The sequence below is a fragment of the Diospyros lotus genome, chromosome 11, assembly GCF_014633365.1.
Source record: "Diospyros lotus cultivar Yz01 chromosome 11, ASM1463336v1, whole genome shotgun sequence".
Classification (NCBI taxonomy): domain Eukaryota; kingdom Viridiplantae; phylum Streptophyta; class Magnoliopsida; order Ericales; family Ebenaceae; genus Diospyros; species Diospyros lotus.
The window spans coordinates 8,676,410-8,689,516 of record NC_068348.1 but is presented as its reverse complement, the minus strand read 5'-3'; the positions used below and the strand labels follow the sequence as shown (position 1 = coordinate 8,689,516).

The following is a 13,107-nucleotide window of genomic DNA, read 5'->3' as shown; positions in this document are numbered from 1 at the left end:
TCTCCAATTGAAAACTCCTCCCAAATACAAAGACCCAGGCTGTCCAACCATTACATGCATTATAGGAAGTCAAAAAGTTGATCAGGCACTCTTGGATTTAGGAGCTAGTGTCAATTTGTTGCCATATAGTGTGTATCGACAGTTGGGATTAGGTGAGCTCAAACCCACTAGAGTGACCCTTCAGCTGGCTAATCGATCAGTCAAAGTTCCACGAGGAATTATGGAGGATGTTCTGGTACAAATCGATAAGTTCTACTTTCTAGTAGACTTCATCGTTTTGGACACCCAGCCGCATCAGGGGCCTCAACCTCCTGTGCCAGTCATCTTAGGTCGACCATTCCTTGCCACATCAAAAGCCATCATCAACTGTAGGAATGGTGTGTTAAAGCTATCTTTTGAGAACATGACTGTAGAAATGAATATCTTCAGGGTAGCCAAACATCAAGACACTGAGAGTGAAGTGGGGGAGGTAGACTTGATCCAAACACTGACCAATGATTATTTTGAAGAGTTCATGAGAAGACCCAAAGAAGGAAATCAAGATCTTGAGGAAATAAGAGAAGTGGAAATCATAGGCAAAGAAAGTGAGAATCCTACATGGTTGCCTGGTTTAGAGCCATTAAGGAACTTGGACAGTAAGCTTACGGCTTCTGATAGCCATCAGTCCACACCTGAGAGAAAGCCATTGCCCAGTGATTTGAAGTATGTCTTTCTAGGAGAAGGGGAAGCATTCCCAGTGGTGATCTCTTCAAGTTTGACACCTCAGCAAGAGCAACAACTGATAGAAGTTCTAAAAGTACACAGGAAGTCATTAGGATGGACCATTTCAGATTTGCAAGGTATTAACCCTTTAATCTGTACTCATAAGATATTCTTGGAAGAAGGAGCAAAACCAGTTAGGCAAATGCAAAGGAGATTAAATTCCAACATGAAAAAAGTTGTCAGAAAAGAAGTGCTTAAGCTATTGGATGCTGGAATAATTTACCCAATCTCTGATTCTAAGTGGTAAGTCCAACACAGGTAGTATCAAAAAAGTCTAGAGTCACTGTTGTAAAAAATGAGAATAATGAACTGATTCCCACGCGCATCTAGACAGGATGGCGTATGTGCATTGATTATAGAAATCTCAATTCTGTGACAAGGAAAGATCATTTCCCTTTACCTTTCTTGGGTCAAGTTCTGGAGAGAATAGCAAGCCAAGCCTACTATTGTTTCTTAGATGGGTACTCAGGGTACAATCAGATAGAAATTACACTAGAAGATCAAGAGAAGACTACTTTCACATGTCCATTTGGGTTATGCAATGCTCCAGCCACCTTTCAAAGGTGTATGATGAGCATTTTTAGTGAAATGGTTGAGCAAATTGTTGAAGTATTCATGGATGACTTTTCTGTTTATGGAAGTAACTTTGAGGCATGTTTGGAGAATCTGAAAAAGGTTTTAGCAAGATGTGAGGAAACAAATTTGATACTCAATTGAGAAAAATGTCACTTCATGGTGAAACAGGGAATAGTCTTGGGGCACATCGTTTCATCTAGGGGGATGGAGGTAGACAGGTTAAAAATTGAAATAATTCAAAAACTCCCCACCCCTAGGAATGTGAAAGACATTAGAAGTTTTTTAGGACATGCAAGATTTTATAGGAGATTCATTGCTTCCTTTAGCATCATAACAAGGCCCTTGTGCCATTTGTTGTCTCAGGATGTTCCGTTTGAATGGAGTCCTGCCTGTCAAAATGCTTTTGATAAATTGAAAGATGCACTCATTTCAGCACCTATCATTCAGTCCCCTGATTGGTCCCTCCCATTTGAACTTATGTGCGATGCTAGTGATTACGCGATAGGAGCTGTGTTAGGCCAAAGGAAAGATACGAAACCTCATGTGATATACTATGCTAGCAAAACTCTTAATGAGGCACAAAAAAATTACACCACTATAGAGAAAGAGTTACTAGCAGTTGTCTTTACCCTGGACAAGTTCCGATCTTACCTCGTAGGGTCACTAGTGATCATTTTTACTGATCATGCTGCTCTGAAGTATTTGTTCACAAAGCAAGATACAAAACCCCGTCTCCTCCGATGGATCTTACTCCTGCAAGAGTTCAACATTGAAATCAGAGACAAGAAGGGATTAGAAAATGTGGTGGCTCACCATTTGTCAAGGATTCCAAGTCAAGATCTCACACAATTTGATGAACCAATTCATGACAATTTCCCTGATGAGCAACTGTTTGAAGTGAATGTTATTCATGCATCATCTATTGTCCCTTGGTATACTGACATTGTGAACTACCTGGCAACTGGTTTGATCCCAGACCATTGGAGTAAGCTAGATAGGTATAAATTCTTCAGAAAAGTCAAAACCTTCTTTTGGGATGAGCCCTACCTCTTCAAGTATTGTCTTGACCAAATCATTCGTAGATGCATACCCAATCATGAGCAACAGAGTGTCATTAATTTCTATCACACTCTTTCATGTGGAGGCCATTTTTCTGTTAAGAAAACAGTTGCAAAAAAATTTCAGAGTGGATTTTATTGGCCAACACTATTCAAGGATGTGTACAAGTTTTGTTCAAGTTGCGATCGATGTCAAAGGTTAGGAAGTATGTCAAGGAGAAACATGATTCCATTACATTCGATCCAAGTGTTAGAAGTTTTTGATTGTTGGGGTATGGATTTTATGGGCCCATTTGTCAATTCATTTGGTCATGAATACATCTTACTTGTTGTTGACTATGTGTCCAAATGGGTAGAAGCAATCCCGGCCAGAACAAATGACCATAGGACTGTAGTGAAATTTTTGAAAGAAAACATATTCAGTCGATTTGGGATGCCACGAGCAATCATCAGTGATGGGGGTTCCCATTTTTGTAATAAAGTTGTGGCAGGATTAATGAAGAAATATGGTGTACTGTATAAGGTTTCAACACCATATCATCCCCAAACCAATGGTCAAGCCGAGCTAACCAATAGGGAGATTAAGCGCATATTGGAAAATACTGTTGCTGCTAATCGTAAGGATTGGTCCTTAAGACTAGTAGACGCTCTTTGAGCGTACAGGACAACTTACAAAACAATTTTAGGAATGTCTCCCTATAGGCTAGTATACGGTAAATCTTGTCATCTGCTAGTGGAAATTGAACATAAATCATATTGGGCAATTCAAAAGATCAACAAGAGTCTAACTGAAGCAGGCCTATCCAGGAAGCTCCAATTGAATGAGCTTGAGGAAATTCAGAATGAGGCATTTGAAAATGCACGATTGGCCAAGGTTCGCATGAAAGAGTTACATGATCAGCACATCATTCGAAAAAGCTTTCAGGTAGGGCAATAGGTACTTTTGTACGATTCTCGATTTCATCTATTCCTAGAAAAATTGAAATCTTGATGGGTCAGCCCCTTTGTAATCAAGTCCATCTTAGAATATGGGGCCTTTGAGATAGAAAATCAGGAGTCAGAACAACTTCTTACAGTCAATGGTCATAGGTTGAAACGATACCAGGGTAGTATTGAGGAGAATAAAGGAGTTGTGGATTTGGATGATCCACCATCATTTGATGAATAAGGGAAGTTTCATGTCGTCTGGGAATCTGACGTTAAAAGACCACCTTTCCATTTAGGTTAAATGGATGTTTCTAGATTTGAAAAAAAATATATATATATATATAAATTGTTTCTTTTCTGCATTACTTAAATAGTGTTTCTTTGTGTGCAGTCTAAATAAAACTTTTGCATACGAGTTCATGCATTGAAGACCGCCAGGTATGCCTATCTTCTATCATTTTATTGTCGATTGAGGACAATGCTCAATTCAAGTTGGGGGGTAAGGTGTACTTAAGAATTGATTTATTGGTGTTTGAAATTGATCTATTATGCAAATAATTTTATTTGACTCGATAATATTGTCTTGTGTGGTATATATGATTTTATAAGGTCCCTAAAAAAAAATTAAAAAAAAATATTAAAAAAATTAAAAAAAAAATGAGAGAGACAGAATTGACGTTGGTGATAGCCATTTTTCTTAGGCAGTGCAATCACACTGCCCGATAAAGAAAGGGGCACACTGCCAAATGTTGAAAAATAAGACGCTAGACAACGCCAAGTCTGATGATGCAATTATGGCATGCCTCGAGTCGAGTGTAGAATAATGATACCTATTGCTCTATAAGAGACTCCATATCTGTATGAGGCAAGCCACCCTTCTTTGAGCTCAATCTTCTCTCCTTTGTGTTATTCTCCGATCAGGTACTCTCACCCTTTTGTAAAGTTTATAGTTCTTTACTTTCTTCTTATAGTTGTCTTTAAAAAAAAAAAAGAAAAGAAAAACAGATTTTTATCTCTCAAAAATTCACAAGTATTATCCATCTCTCCCGCAGAATAATTTGAAAAAAAATTATGCTGCTAGGTGTGAAAGAATTAGGTTGTTGATGCGTTATAACATCCCTGAAGATATTCGTTGGCTGATCGAAGAAAAAGTTCGATTAGCTGGCGAAACTTCACCTAGTTTTAAGCACTTTCCAGGCTTAGGGAATAGTAGTTTTGCAAAGAAAAAAAGAGCGAAAAGAGTGAATGGTTGTTACAAATGTGCTTGATGGACCTGTAACACACGATGCAAATTTGTGGGGTTTACGTCCATAAATCGAGAAGATAAAATTAGTTTCATAAAGGATAGACTGAGTAAGGAGTCTTTGAATGATATCTGATTGACTCTTGAGACGTATCCATGTGGAATAGTGCAAAGAGAACTTTTTGCTTTATGGGCCCAGTTCAGAAGTGACCACCAACGCTATAGTCTTGGGAATCTGACTAAAAACGACCATGTTTGCCAATCTATAAGAAAATTCGATGGGAAGCCTATCCCCACTTCATAGAAAGTGTTTAAACCGTTTCTGGACGTAAAACCAAAGGAAGATGTGAGCCACAATCACAACTACTTGTAAATACACATGATTTTGGTTTGTGTTTATTTCTTATTGAATTCCTATATAGCTACTTTTGATCACCAAAGTTCTTCCCAGGGCATACAAAAGGAACAAACATGGAAGGCCAGTTAGTTCGTCGAATCAACACCATATGTGTACTTTGTGGCTCTCAACTTGGGAGCGATATTTGCTACGCATTTGCAGCGAGCGAACTTGGCCAAAAATTAGGAGAGAAAAAAATTAATTTGGTATATGGAGGGAGAAGTCGTGGATTGAATGGTTATGTTTCACAAGCTGCACATCTTGGAAAATCATCTGTGATAGGTGTAATGCCAATCCCTTTGGCTGAACCACATATTTTCGGGATTACACACGGTCAACTTTTAGAAACTACTTCTATGTCTGAGCGTATGGCTTGTAAGATTTATCAGTCAGACGCCTTCATTGCTTTACCAGGAGGTTTTGTAACACTTGAAGAAATCTTTTGTATAATCTCTTGGGCCAAGAGTAATCTCCATACCAAACCCATTGGACTTTTAAATATTAACCATTTTTTCGATGGGTTGCTCTATTTTCTTGATCAGGCTGTGGACAAAGAGTTCATTTCTCTCTCAGCAAGAAAGATTCTCATTTCTGCATCCACCATTGAGGAGCTGCTAGAGAAATTACACGCTTATGTTCCACAGTACGATCCTCATGAGCCTCGAATAGACTGGTCTAAGGCAATTAGTAACAAGCGCCAAAGGGGTTCGATTAATTTAGATTTATCACTGTGAGAAATGCTCTTTGTTAAGATGGCTGAGTAAGGAGTACTTTTTTTACTCTTGAGACGCATCTAGTTATTATATAACTTGTAGGATTTTTCTTAGTTTAAAAAAAAAAAACTGTGGAATGTTGTTAAGCAAGTCTATGATAAGATGGTAGAGTAAGGAGTACTTTTTGTACTCTTGAGACGCATTTTGTTTATCTTATGACTTGCATGAATTTTTTTTATTTTGGTGTGAAAATATAAATATATATCTATATAATATGCTCATTTGTTTGTTTGAGTTTTAACAGTTCACAGTAAATCTATGGACTTGTGGAGTTACAAGTATTCCTAACAACCCTAATTTATTACTGCAATTCAAGTTGGGGGGTGTAAGGTCTAGTTATGAATTATCTGATTCATATTTAACTGTGAGTTTGCTATTGCTAGTTTGTAATCTTGTGTGAATTGATTATCTTTATCTGTTTTTATTAAAAAAAAATTATATGTTTTAAATAACGCTATTCCTAAAGCTTTGAAGTTATGCACTGATAGCCGATTAAGTTTGCAATACGAAACATGAATGCATTGATTTCTTATTTGAAAACGTATATGCATTAGAACAAGTAATTTGCATTCATCGGGTATTCAAAATTTAAAAATTGGTTATCGATCATAAAGTCAAAGGTAACAGTAATTAGCTGATTAGTACACTGTATAATCCCTCAACAGAAGTGAAGACTATTACCCAAGTGAGTGTTTGAGCCTAATAACCGTTAATTCTGAGTGAAATAACACTTACATTAAATATGTTTTATTTTTATCTTATCTTTTCAATGGCTTCAAAATATCAATTCGCTTTGAATGTTTAGTATGATAGCTGATAAATTTAACTAGTTTCAAACTTCGAATTAAATGACTGAGTATCATCATTTTATAGAAGCATGATAGGGGGATCAATTTCTTTCATTTTGAGCCTATTAAACCTTTTTCTTTTTTTAAATTAACTTCCCTTACTAACCCATTTGAGCCAATTGTAGTACAACTTCTTTTGTTACCCTCGTTTAACCCATAACTATATGAATTTTGTCCAATCTGGTGTGTTTTGGGGAATTAGTCTATCTAGCTATTTTCATATTTAAAAAAAATGAAAAAAAAAAAGAAAAAAAAAGTGAAAAAAAAGAAAAAAATTCTCTTAACTATTCAGCACAATTGTTTCAAAATAAATGCTGGAAAAAAAATAATCCTGACACACCATTTGCACACTCTACCTTTTCTTTGATAACCCGTATTAATCTCATAGCCCCATTACAACCCAGTCTGGTCCCTCTTGATGTTATAAATCATGTGATCTCAGAATTCGAGTTTGGAGTAGAGAATTATGTTTAAATTCAGAAGTTACTCATCTAGAGCATTATTCTAGTTATGAAGCTATGTCAATTTCCCTGTTCTTTCATGAAAATACGTTCCTTGTATTTGGGATGACACCGAGTTTTGAACTTGTTCTGTATTTACTCTTATAACGGTGCACCCCCTTGTGTGTACACCTGAGGAATCTTTTTTATCGGAGGGAAAATCCATAGTAAGGTTTGAAGTCAAAACTTCGATGGAGTAAGTCTGTGTGTTGGTTATTCTAATTTCCATTCCTGAGATTGTATGACTTTTAACCAAAAATCTGATTTAGAATGCTAAATTACTTATTCGATTTTATGTATTTAGATTTTGAATTTGAAATTTTTACATTCATACAGTTATTGTAAATAAAGTTTGGCAGGTGTATAATCTAATTGCTAAGGGACTAGCAATGTTTAAGTTGGGGGTATGATTAGTGGTTAATTTTGTAAAAATTATGTTATAATTACACTTTTTTTTTATCTTAAAAATGGCTTAAATTAGATATTAATATATATTTTATGGTTATATGCAAGTTTAAATTGAAAAATAAATGAAATGAAATTCTAAAGTAAAATTTAAAAATAATAATAATAATAATAATAATAATAATAATCATAATAATATATAAAATTATATATAATACATATACATCATTATATGCGTGCATGTAATATATATACGTGCCATGTGTAATACATATATATATAATATATAATTTATTAATAACATTAAATTATTTTTTTTGTAGGCATGAAGAATTCGAGTTCATGAAAAATTAAGCTCATGAAGAATTCAAGTCCATGAAGAATTCAAGCTCATAAAGAATTAAAGTCCACGAAAAATTAAAACTCATGAAGAATTAAGCCTCAATTTGAGCAACCCATGGAAGATATCATTTAGAGAAGGCCTAAGCATTATTTTTAATTCTAATGAAGATCAAAAACCCAATTATAGAAATCTATTTTTATTTTTTTAATGTGAGTGCTTTATTAGGTGTGTTTTTTAGCTAAAATCCATTTAACTATTAGGTGTGTATTATAACTAAAATTCATTTAACTTTATGAGTTCTTTATTAGATATGTATTTTAGCTAAAATCTATTTAATATTAGATGTGTATTATAGCTAAAATCTATTTAACTTTAAGTGTGTGAGTGCTCATTAGATATAATTATATCTAGTTGAATAATTGAAATTGTGTGGTTTGTATTGCATCTTGTGGCCTATAAATAGCTCACTTGATTGCATTTGTAAGTGTGATTATTATTCTTGAATCAAAGTTTAATTGTTTCATTAGAATTCTCTCTTTGAGAATTGCTTTTGTTCTATCTTATTTTCTCTATTGTGTTCTTACTTCTTTTCTTTCTTCTTTTAAATTCTTATGTCATTTATTGTTACTTTATTACTCACAGCCTAAAAGGCCGGTTAGTTTATGTTTTTAAATTTCTACAATTTTAATTCTTGTCTTTTAATTATCCACGGCCTAAATGGACGGTTAGTTTCTGCTATTTTAATTCCTGTCATTTAAATTCTGTTATTTAAATTACGTCGTTTAAATTCCTGTCAATTAACTTTCAAATGAAAATGAGTAACTAAATCTAATCTTGGGTTAAGGCAAGAACAGTGTCTAACGCCAATGATTCCCAAAGAAAGTTGCGCTTTAAATGAGTAACATTAATTTAAATTTCAGTATGGGTGTGTCATAATTATTGAGAAATCACTAGGTTTGTATTGAAGCGTAAACTTAACTTAGAGCTTTCATGTCACGCATGAGAGTTAGTAGAACTGGAAACGCTATCATACCCAAACCTGGATGATTAATTTAGTTATTTTCTGTATTAATTACAATTCGATTTATGGTAGTTTCTTAAATTAGAATCTCGCATATCATGTATAGAGATTGCTTAAACTAGAACTATCATCATCTCTAATTGCATTTAATAATAAACTCTCATATCTGAAATTAAATTAATATTGATAATCTTTTCTGCTAAAATTTGGGAATCAATGGGTTGGCACTGAAATTGTCTTAACTCAAGTACTATCCAATTTCATATTCTCATGTTCAATATTTATTTCAACTTCTGCCTTACTTTATTTTATAGTATTTGTTATCTAAAAAAATCATAAAAAATCTTGTTATAAATCCATATAAATGTGTGTGCGTGTGTGTGACATTCTTTTTCTTTTGCCATAAATAAATCTCTCAGTAGATGACTTGGACTCATCCAGAAAGTATAAATTTAAATTTGGACTACAACTGCACTCGTACACTGATGAGTATAAATCTCTCACCTAAATAAAGAAAAAAATATAAAAATTTTATTGTGTTTTGTTTTGTGTTTTAATTGTAGGGTGAGAGTGCAGTCAATCCTCCTCCCAAATAGATGAGCAGACCCTCCCTGTGATGTCTATAATAATATACCCTAGGATAGGGTGAGGAGTAACAAATTTGGTGTTCTAAAAAATAAAATTCAATTTCAAAAAATATTTCGCACATGACATGAGGTAATGAAAAAAGAAAAAGAGAATATGAGAATGTATTAGCTTTCATACTTAATAACCAAAAATGAGATAATATATATATATATATATTGTAAAAACATTTTTACAAGAAAATTACTTCTCACAATAAAAGAAAGAAAAAAAAAAGAAAATTGTTTCACATTCAACCAAAAAGTCTAAATCCGCCCCCACAAGCATGACTCAATGATAAAACATATGGAGTTTCACACGGAGTATCAGGAATTAAATTCTTATAATAACATTTATTTCATGTGAATGTGTGAACTAAATGTCCTATTCTGTATATGTATAGGCTGTGATCGCATCAGAATTTACTCGACGGGCGAATTAAGGAGAAAAGTTGTCCATCTCTAGAACTAGTCAGGCAAAGCTTGAAATTTGGATTATGAAAAAAAAAAAAAAAGTGCAATCTAAATCCACGTTCTTGTAAAAACCAAAAATGCATATATATATTTTTGTAACCAAAAATGAGATAATATATATATATATATTTTGTAAAAACATTTTTACAAGAAAATTGCTTCTCACAATAAAAGAAAGAAATAAAAAAGAAAAATCATTTCACATTCAACCAGAAAATCTAAATCCACCCCCACAAGCATGGCTCAATAGTAAAGCATATGAAATTTCACACGAAGTATCAAACATCAAATCCTTGTGGTGACATTAGTTCTATGTGAAGATGTGAACTGAATATCTTCTTCTGTGTATATAGGTTATGATCGCATTTGAATTTACTCGACGGACGAACTAGGGGAAAAAGTCATCTGTCCCTAGAACTAGTTGGACGAAACTCGAAACTTGGATTATCAAAAAAGAAAAGAAAAAAAATCCACGTTCTTGATGCATCATCCTAACACCATTATGATGCAAGGTTTAAATAATGATACACTATTATCATCTGATGGGGTAACATCTTGTTTGGGACCAAAAGCCAGAAGATTTTATTAATCCCTAGATTAAATAAAATGAAACCACCACCACCAACCACCCCACCCTTTTGAGTTTAATTAGTCCCGGCCCAACAATAACATAAAATAAGAAGGGGCCGCAGGATAATCTTAGATAGGTTGTGCTTATAAAATGATCAGGCATGTGCCGTTGTTCTACGCCTCATTTTAGGCCAAGAAATTAGGGATTACTTTTGCTCCTAAAGCCGGCCAGCTTACTGATTCTTTTGACTCATCTACTAGAAGACATTGGAGAGAAATATATACAAAAGTGGTAATTAATAAAATAAATTATTGCTTGATGAGCCCACAGTCAAAGTTATACTGAAATTTCCACTATTCTTATTTACCAAGATCCGATTCTTGACAGTGACTGAGAGCCCACATTCAGCTCATTTTCTGAAAGAAAACGAAAAGAAAAGAAGAAAATCAGTAAAGCAACCCAATGACTTACAACTCAGTTCAAGAAAAGGGAAGGAGAACCGTGGGGGGGGGGGGGGGGGGCTGTCAGGGGCAGTTTATTATAAAATTTTGAATTATTATTTTCTATACAAAAATAAAAAAAAACTTTCAATATGAAAAATAAAAAAAAATAATTTTCAATATAAAAAGTTAGAACATATATTTAGAGAGAGAGAGAGAGAGAGAGAGAGAGAGAGAGAGAGAAGAGATAATTTAGGAATTTTTTTATAAAAAAAATCAAATTTGACAGAGAAGGAAAAAATTTGGGAAACCCATGGGCCCAATAAGTTTTTAGTAAATTTTAATATTTAGTAGTTGATTTTTAACATTTAACATTTAAATTTATTAGACCAATCACAAAAAGCCATGTCGCCCGGTTCCTAAAACCCATGTGGTTACAGAAGCGCCCATCCAAGAAAGGAATTTTTCTGCACAGAAATAACTGTGTCTAGTGGTCTGTGATGGTTCATCAAGCTGACCTCAAATTGGACTGCACAGCCACAGAATACAAAAGGGCTGGCAACACTAAATAGTGATGGTTCTGTGGGAAAGTCATAGAGGGAAACAAGGCCTCCATTGCTTGACAGCCAAGCTCAACCGATCTGGGAGAACAGCAGACCATCTAGTCAAATCTGGCAAAGGCCCTGTGAGGGCAAGACAGTTGTCTCCTTCTTCTTTTTGCAATTTCTTCCAGTTTACCTGTGTTTCAAAGTTGAGAGTGGAGGCTCAGGAGGGCTACAACATGTTTCAATGTTAGGAGGAAAAGCAACTGAAACAACGGGGTGTTGATATCATTGAACATCAATACTCCACTAACTAAGCCTTTTGCCAGAACTATTATACTAATCGTATTTCATCATTCCACTATAGTCTAAATGTAAGGTCATAATTCCATTGTATCACAATATAATGTCTATCTCCTGTTAAATACCTTCTTATCTTTTACCATCTCAATCCAAAATAGATTTGATTTCCTCCTAACTCAGTCACCATTGATGTAAACCATGCCAACTTTCTTACCTTGCATTTATTTGTCTTTGTTATCTTTGTACTCGTACTATCTCAATTAATTTTTTTCCCCAATTATAGATTTAAACTTAAAAGAAATTTAAATTATCTTGATGCAACCTTATTTTACTCATTTTAACAAACATTATCTAGATATTCAACTTATCATATCCACAACACGGGTACAATCATTTTGTTGTATTTTCGTTTTAATGGCCGAATACCTGAACTATAAAAAGATGACAGCCTTATATAATTATCTTCTAAACCTTCCTTTTAATCTCTTATGTATCTTTCAATAAACATGGTATGTAAAAATTCTCTACTTAGTCTATCCTGCCGATTCATATTTCTCGACCTCCAATAGCAACAAGCCTTTTGTTTATACTTTGGTTTTGTAGTTTTAAGGTTTGAGATGATATGGTGGTTAATAATTTAACATGGTAGTAGAATAGGCAAATGTCTTAAATTCAAACCTCAATGTCAACTTAATATTTAAATTGTTACAAGTGATTGAACAAGTTATGTTATAAAACTTGAACTTACATAAGGGAGCATGTTGAAAGTAAAATAATAACATAAAAGATAAAATTAACGATCTATATAATAGTTTAAACTTTTAAATTAAATGGTGGTAATAATTTAACATGATATTAGAGCTAGGTTTCAAAACCTAACTCTAACCAGTACTTCAATCGCCGTCTACTTCACCGAGATGCTCACTAGTTGTGCAACTCATTTGTGATCTTTATCAGAATCTTTGGCTTGGAAGATCGCAACTTACAAACACATGATTTCAACAATTTTTTGTTATCGATCTTTCTCAAGATTTCTGGTTTGAAGATCACCAGGCCTATCTATGCTTTGGATCTGGTCCAGATCCATAAGGGCCAAATCCACCAAGGTCTAGATCCACCGGATCCACATAAAAATGGATCTAATGAAATTAGACCTTGATGGATCTAGACCAGATTCAGATCCGCTACATAAATATTTATTACAAAGTAAAATTTTATCTTTTTAAACTTTAATATTTAGTTACACTTTTTTAAAATTATTTTATTCACATATATATTTGTTAAAATATGTATAAGTATGC

General features: G+C 33.9%; 1 protein-coding gene across 1 annotated transcript in view; it reads right to left on the bottom strand.

The window, feature by feature from the left end:
• Positions 1–11,319: 11,319 nt before the first annotated feature.
• The window catches only part of LOC127813102 (uncharacterized), a 55,906-nt gene continuing 54,118 nt past the window's right edge, over positions 11,320–13,107 (bottom strand). Inside the window, exon 8 of the mRNA XM_052353859.1 lies at positions 11,320–11,699. Within this exon, the coding sequence (XP_052209819.1) occupies positions 11,553–11,699 (147 nt within the window). The 3' untranslated portion in view covers positions 11,320–11,552. The remainder of the gene's footprint in view (positions 11,700–13,107) is intronic.